Source organism: Colobus angolensis, unplaced genomic scaffold (genome assembly GCF_000951035.1).
Source record: "Colobus angolensis palliatus isolate OR3802 unplaced genomic scaffold, Cang.pa_1.0 Scaffold241, whole genome shotgun sequence".
Taxonomy (NCBI): domain Eukaryota; kingdom Metazoa; phylum Chordata; class Mammalia; order Primates; family Cercopithecidae; genus Colobus; species Colobus angolensis.
The window spans coordinates 139,582-146,659 of NW_012115611.1; the positions used below are offsets into that span (position 1 = coordinate 139,582).

At 39.7% G+C, this 7,078-nt stretch overlaps 2 protein-coding genes across 3 annotated transcripts in view; both read left to right on the plus strand.

Annotated features, from left to right (window-relative positions):
* ZNF451 (zinc finger protein 451) overlaps window positions 1-2,188 on the plus strand; it is an 83,369-nt gene extending 81,181 nt beyond the window's left edge. For both annotated transcript variants that reach the window (XM_011945617.1, XM_011945618.1), the window contains one exon: window positions 319-2,188. In XM_011945617.1, the coding sequence (XP_011801007.1) occupies window positions 319-365 (47 nt within the window). In that variant the 3' untranslated portion in view covers window positions 366-2,188. The remainder of the gene's footprint in view (window positions 1-318) is intronic.
* A 2,326-nt stretch (window positions 2,189-4,514) lies between these two features.
* BAG2 (BCL2-associated athanogene 2) overlaps window positions 4,515-7,078 on the plus strand; it is a 13,453-nt gene continuing 10,889 nt past the window's right edge. Inside the window, exon 1 of the mRNA XM_011945639.1 lies at window positions 4,515-4,628. Within this exon, the coding sequence (XP_011801029.1) occupies window positions 4,515-4,628 (114 nt within the window). The remainder of the gene's footprint in view (window positions 4,629-7,078) is intronic.

A 7,078-nucleotide genomic window follows, 5' to 3' on the forward strand; every position in this document is an offset into this window, starting at 1 on the left:
TTGTGTTGAAACAAGTTATTACCTGTCAGTGATTTTAAAAGTTTGTTGACTTTCTACATCCTTAAGTGGAATTAACTTGCAAGTTCCTTGGCACACTAAGTTCATATATAAAATTCAATCAAGATCATATCTAGATTTTCATATTTCAAAATACTCAATTTTTTAGTAGAGAAACTGCCAAGTTATCCTATATTTTTCCATTTTGATTTTACTTCCCTTCTTGAAAAGATGAATACAGTTGATGAAACTTAAATAAATACAGCACATGTTGAGTAGTTTTCTGCCCTAAGTGTTAAAATTCTATGTTTTTTAATGCAGATGTGGAATTAGAAGAAGCTATTAGAAGAAGTCTTGAGGAAATGTAATTAAAGATATTACCACACAACATCAAGTGGCCTTGAAGAGACTCAGATAATGAATTCTTGAGTTTGTTTTCTAAAGGAGACCAGAAATCCACTATTACAAATGTATTTGAAAACATGGTTTTGCTTTCATATGTTCAAAATCTGATCTTTGTTTTGTTTTTTGTGTTAATGTGCAAACATGTACAGAAGGAATAGAATACATGTTCATGCAAATATAAATCATGTATTCTAATATAGGTATAACATTTTCCCAGTTAACTTTGAATTTATATATTTAAAGGATTTAAAAAAAAAAAGCTCTTAACAGTTGTTTCCCAAATAGCATTAGTTCTTTAATTTTATTTGTACTGTACAAATGATTCTAGTTTATTTTTTTAGGAGTGAAAATATAAAAAAGGTGACATAGGTCAAGTTTTCCATAAATTCTACTTCTCATGTGGCACTATTACATATTACCTTTAAGATCTTTGTTTATGTTTATTAGAAGAGGGTAATGGAAACTGATCATGGAAACACTTAAAATTTTATCAGCAGTGTTCTTTGTGGGTGCCATGCAGATGTGAATTATTGCTTTAATTAGAGCAGCACATTGCTAAAATAAAAAATACATCTTAATTTTTAAGAAATAATTTAAATGAAACAATTTCCATTCCTTTTACTTGCTTAGACTTTTATGTGACTTGTATGATCTCCTGTTTAAAGGGAATAGTGTCAAAATATTTGCATAAAATTATTTTTCATAATACTAGTCCTTTTTTATATATTTGTGTAAACATAATATTCTTCAAGAAATAATGTTGAAAGCCTACTCAGGAATAATCTTCCTTAACTCTTTAAAATTTTTATTTCATATGGAGTGTCTTCAGTTTAGTTATTCACTGAATTGTCAGTTTCCTTCATTTGGTATTACATATTTAATTCTTAAATATTGAGGCCCCATTGTGAGTAATACAAAATACGACATAAGTAGAAGACTAAGAAGGGCTTGTCATATTATCTTTGTATATATGCTTCATGTTATTTGACCAGAAATGTCTTACCTCTAAAAATTTTTAGTAGTGATTATTTACCAAACTTAAAAACATTTCCATAAATATAAAGCTTTCCTTTATATTTAAGACAAAATATAAAGGCTAGAATTTTGTTCCTTCTCTGTAACACTAAATATTTTAGTGTGAAATTGAATTTTTTTATTACTATAGTCTTTTCAATCTACAATTTGTGTTTTTAATTTCTTGATATGTCACTTCTGTTCCTCCCTGCTTGCATTTTTTTAAAAGTAGACATTGTGGCTTGAGAATTTATCAATCATCTTTCCAAAATGACCACATTGTGCTTTTAGTTTGTATGTTTAAGTGGTCAAGCAAGGCTCTAGGAGGTAGTCACTGAGCTGGACCTTAAACACATCTGCAGGAGCTCACAAAATAGGAGCAAAAGAGGCATTCCAGAAAGATGAGTGGTTAAGCAGATGTGGGGGCAGGGCAAGAGGAGACAGCTCCTTGTTGCCAGAGATTCTACACAAAGGTGTCATGGACACTGATGCTCTATAAGAAGCTTTTGTGGTGTGTGTGGTAGAGAATAAGGCTTTTGATATGACAGGAAAGGGATATTTCATCATGACTCTTAAGAAAAGGTAACTGGGTTGTTTAATGTTTTAATTGATAATTGTCACTGATTGTATTTCTACCTGTTAAATAATTAAAAATCATCTTAAAATTCATACTTTGGCTTTAATTTAGACAAAAGGAGATGTAATCGCTGTGTAACATTAGAGAAAGTTATATGGATTATCATCAAAAGTAAATGTTTCTAACATTGACAAAGATGTTTATCTTTTCATTACATCATTCACTCATTAATTCATTCAATCACAAAATATTTATTGAGTACCAACCATGTGCCAGCAACTATTCTAAGCACTTGGAATATACCAGTAAGCAAAACAAAAGCCCTTTACCCCTCTGTGGAGCACACATTGGTGGAGAGAAGGAGATTGTACAGTGTTAGTAAGCAAGCAAATAAAACTGCATATCTGATGGTGATACATGTAACAAAGGAAAATAAAGAAGGGAAGGAAATAAATAGTGCAGGGACAGGGAGTTGCAGGGAGGCTTGCTATTTTTAATAGGGTGGTCAGAAAAGATCTCACTGATAGGTAAACTTGAGCAAAGACCTGAAGAAGGTGAGGGAATGAGGATGAAAATATATATAGGGAAGAGAGTTCCAGGTGGAGGAGGGGAAGGTCCAGGCAGGAGCTTAGTATATTCAAGGAAAAGCAGGAAGACTAGTATCACTGACAGGATGAGCTAGGAGAGTAATAGGAAATGAACTTGAGGTTTTTCTAATGACCTTGGCTTTTACTCCGAGGTGAGGAGCGATTGAAGGTTTCTGATAAATGGTATGATCTGCCTAATTTAGGATCCTTGTAGTTGCTGCACTGAGATAACATGTACGTGAGAGGCAAGAGTAGAAGCAGAGAGACCAGAGAGGAAGTTATTGTAGTACTTCAGGTACTAACTTACCAGGTAGCTTGAACCAGAATGGTGGCGGTAGAATTGGGAAGAATCTGGATATATTCTGAAGGTAAAATTAATGGGATTTACTAATGAGGTGGATCCTAGGATATGAGAGAAAAAGAGTTCAGGATGATTCTAAAGTCACTTGATAGACTTTCAAACCACTCACAAAATGTGTTTTGTTTTTACTTGTGTCATGATAAAGTATTTTTAATAAGGTCAAATAATCCCCTACCCCAAGAGTTAATTAGGATTTAGAATGAGTTCAGAGGGAATTGGGATCCAGCCTTAAGGGCTTCAACTCTGTTCAAGTATTTAAATGACTTTGATCTCTGATTAAAGGTGCTGGTTCAGCTTTAAACTATTATTATCTATCATTTTCTGTGCTGTGTACATTTTCATCCTTGCAGTGAGAGGCATAGAGCTATCAGGAGAGAGGACCAAAGCCTAACTTTTTAAGTAGACTAATCTTTGTATCCTCAGCTCTATTCCATCTTTTACCGACAGCTGGTGCCTGACCTAGAGGCCTACTGCATCTTTTTGTTAACATTAAAAGTTGAGGACTTCTTAATGCCAATTGTTTCACTCAATATTTATTTATTTATTTATTTACACAAGGTCTCAGGACTTCTTAATGCCAGTTATTTCACTCAATATTTATTTATTTATTTACACAAGGTCTCGTTCTGTTGCCCAGGCTGGAGTGCAGTGGCGAGATCTCGGCTCACTCAACAGGAGTAATTTTAATAGCAAAAATTTAAAACTCCTTCATTAAGCCGGGCGTGGTGGTTCACACCTGTAATCCTTAGAATGGTAAAAATGAAGTAAATTCACTTTGCTTCCCACATCTAGCTAGATAGGGAAAGATGGAGTAGCTTTTTCTTTTTTACTTAATAGCTTCAGTGTTGTCCTGGCATTCGTTACTCTCATTTCAGAATAAAGTGGTTAACAGGAAGGTCAGGTGAGTGTGGGCTGCCTAGGAGCTGTACTTAACTGCCTTCTGTTTCACAAAAGGACCTTTTCTCCCTGTATCACAGGACCCTTAATGTCGTTGTTCTTGCTTTGAATTATGGGTGCTGGGAGAAACTAAACGAAGCCGTCACTGAGCAATACACCCACAACCCATCGACCGATAGGAACCTTCGCGTGGGGGGAGTTGGTTACTTTTAGGCTGCACGAAGAGGCGGGGCCACGTGGGGCGGAGCTGGGGGTGGTCTGTGGGTCCGGGCGGGCTTCGGGTAGTTCCTGGGTCCGGGGAGCAGACGATCCGCTGGCCACATTAGGCGCTCGGTCTCTGCGTCCGCCCCTCCCCGTTCCTCAGAGACTTGCACTCCCCAGGCCCGAGTCCCTGTCGGCCCATCCTCGAGCCCCTGTGGCCCGCGAACCTCTAATTCCAGCCGCTGCAGCCCCCTCCCAGGCCCGGCGTCCCCGAGCCCCGCGGGCGCCGCGCCTGCCCTTCTTTGGCCACGCGGCAGCCGCGGTGTCGGCGAGTCCTCCCGGGTTGCCCCTGCGGGCGTCAGAGGGAGGGCGGGCGCCCGCGTGGTGACGGCGACGCCTGCCGCCTGAGGAGCGCTACACTCGCCGCCGCCGGAGGGGCCGGTGACCTCTCGGCTGCCCCGCGTCGGAGGCTTAGATGGCTCAGGCGAAGATCAACGCTAAAGCCAACGAGGGGCGCTTCTGCCGCTCCTCCTCCATGGCCGACCGCTCCAGCCGCCTGCTGGAGAGCCTGGACCAGCTGGAGCTCAGGTGAGCCGCGGGCGGGCGGGCGGGCGGTCTCGGGCGTTCTGCTCGCCGCGCGGGCGGTTCGCGGGCGGTTAGCGGACGGAGGCCGCGTGTGGCGGGCCGGGCCCTGGAGCACAGTGAGGCTGCGGCGACAGAAGTTGCTTGTTGAGATTTGTTGTGGATGGACGTGGTGTAGTTTTGTTTATTTCTTGGATTTTCTCCCCTGGTCCGAGAGAAAACGCATTCGTAAGCTAAACCTGTGAGGGCGTGATGGTGGCCACACTTTGATTAACTTACCTAGGTGTTGGGGAGCAGGAAAAAGTCAGAGGAGATAAAAGTTAAGAGGTGAGATTCCATGCGATTAAGAACTGTGGCAGCGTGGGTCTGCAGAGCTTCTAGAACCTTCTGTGTGGCCCCAAATGTTTTTAACTTACTCTTCTCCCGTTATACATTTTTAAGGGAGGCAGCAGTTTACAGTGGCCCTCCACGTGAAGTTAAGTTTCCTTGCTTCAGAACACTAAAGAGCAAAAATGAATAAAACAAAACCAACCCAGCAATCCATTGAGACCAAAGATTAGGGAGGAGTGAGGGGTAGGCAGTAAGTTACCGGGTGCTTAGTGCAGTGAAGACAAGACGTTGCGGCTTCTCTTTATCCCCTAACCTGGTGGACGGGATTCCGCGGTTCCGTTCGTCTCTCAGTATTTATTGGGCACCTCCCTACCTAGAAGACGAAGTGCTAGTCACTGGCCTGAAAGCATGAAAAGATAGTTTTCCCCTTTTCTTGCTTAAGATTTTATTAGGTAATATAGTAGTAGACTTGTACAGAATTTCTAAACAATTTAATGTTAATAGATTTTTGGAAAGACTTCAACGGTATATTGAAAAGTTTTATCTACTTCCTGTGAACGTTTGTCTCAAGTTACTGTGTAAATTTTGTGAGCAGGTGTAGTTAAAAGAAAACCTTGTTAGGCACCTGGAATTCCCTGAAACTGTACACAGGAGTTGGTTCCATAGTTTTCTCTAGGTTGTGCATGAGCAAAGAAGCATGTGAGCCAAAAAGTTCAGGAAACATTGCATGTGTGTTTTATCTCCCTCCATTAATACACCCAAACATGAAGTGTCCATTTGCCGAGAAAATACTTCAATAACCACGGCATCTCTTTTAACAAGTAAGGCATTATTATTGTTACTATTGGGAGAAAAGAGCCAGAGAGTGAGAGATTCTCCACTCAAAATCATTTCTTGGATGGCAGCAGAGAAACCTAAGCCCTACACAAGGTTCTGGGGTTCCACTCAGAATGAGGCAAGTGAAAGAGAGAAATAGTGCATCCTCATGGATTTTCACAATACTAGCAAACCTGACCCGTTCCACTCCCAGAAAAAGTAAAGCGCAAGTAGAAATTGGTGGCCTCAGTTACTGGAAGTCCCTCTAACTGATGTTTCTTTTTAGGGAGCCGCATAACAAGTAACACACCTCTCTCCATGTCTTCAGAACGTTGAGGGCATATTCTCAACCACTTCACTCGCTCTCCCTTAGTCAGAAAGAAAAGATTTTTTCCTAAAGGAATGGGGAGGATGTTACTCCACCCCGCCTTCCTTCAAGCTGAGTCATTGTCCTCCAACTTGAATTAATGCCTCACATGTGGTAGGTACAAAAGCACTCTGAAGTGCTCCTCTTTAAAAAGAAAGCCTCAGGTTTTTAATATTATTATATTCTAATGTTTGATTAATGTAAAATGAATTCTGATTACTGCACATCAGTGATTAAATTACAACTTGCTTAATTAACATTTGAGCTGAGGAGAAAAGTGATTAATATGTGGCTGTTCATTTCAAGGACTGTTTTTAGTAATTCTAGACTTTTGTAGGCCTTTTTTTTTTCTTTTTAAAAAAGTAGTACTAGCTGAAAAGGAAGGATATCCGAAGGTAAGCAAAAATAGAGAAAAATGCTAATATTGATCCTATGAAAGTTTTTTTTGAAACCACATGGGCAATGGCACAGAACACTACACTATTAAAAACTAGAATCATGCGTACAAGATCGATTTTTAAATGAAAACATGAAACTCATATGTAATTTTGCTCTAATAGTTTGATTTTATGTTAACTAATAAAGTAGTGTAACTGGGTAGAATAAAACCTTACAGTTTGTACTTAGAAGTATGCACGTAATGTTCCCTAACCACATCATCCTGTCAATTGTGGAAGAAATTTCATACTTCATGACCTGGAGTATGAACTGATCTACGTGATGTTTAAAATGTTTGGCAGCAGTTCTACAAACTGTTAAAGGATTTCCATATATCTCTAATGGAATTTATCAATACATTAGCCCTTTTTTTAGACTGCATTTTGTCTTCTGTATTTCTTCCTTCTACAGAGGTGATTCCCTTTTTTCCCTGTTTTTATGATCAATTCTAAATGGAGTCTGAGTTTTGCATTCCTCAGTGGCTCAAACCATCTTGCTTGTTGTTA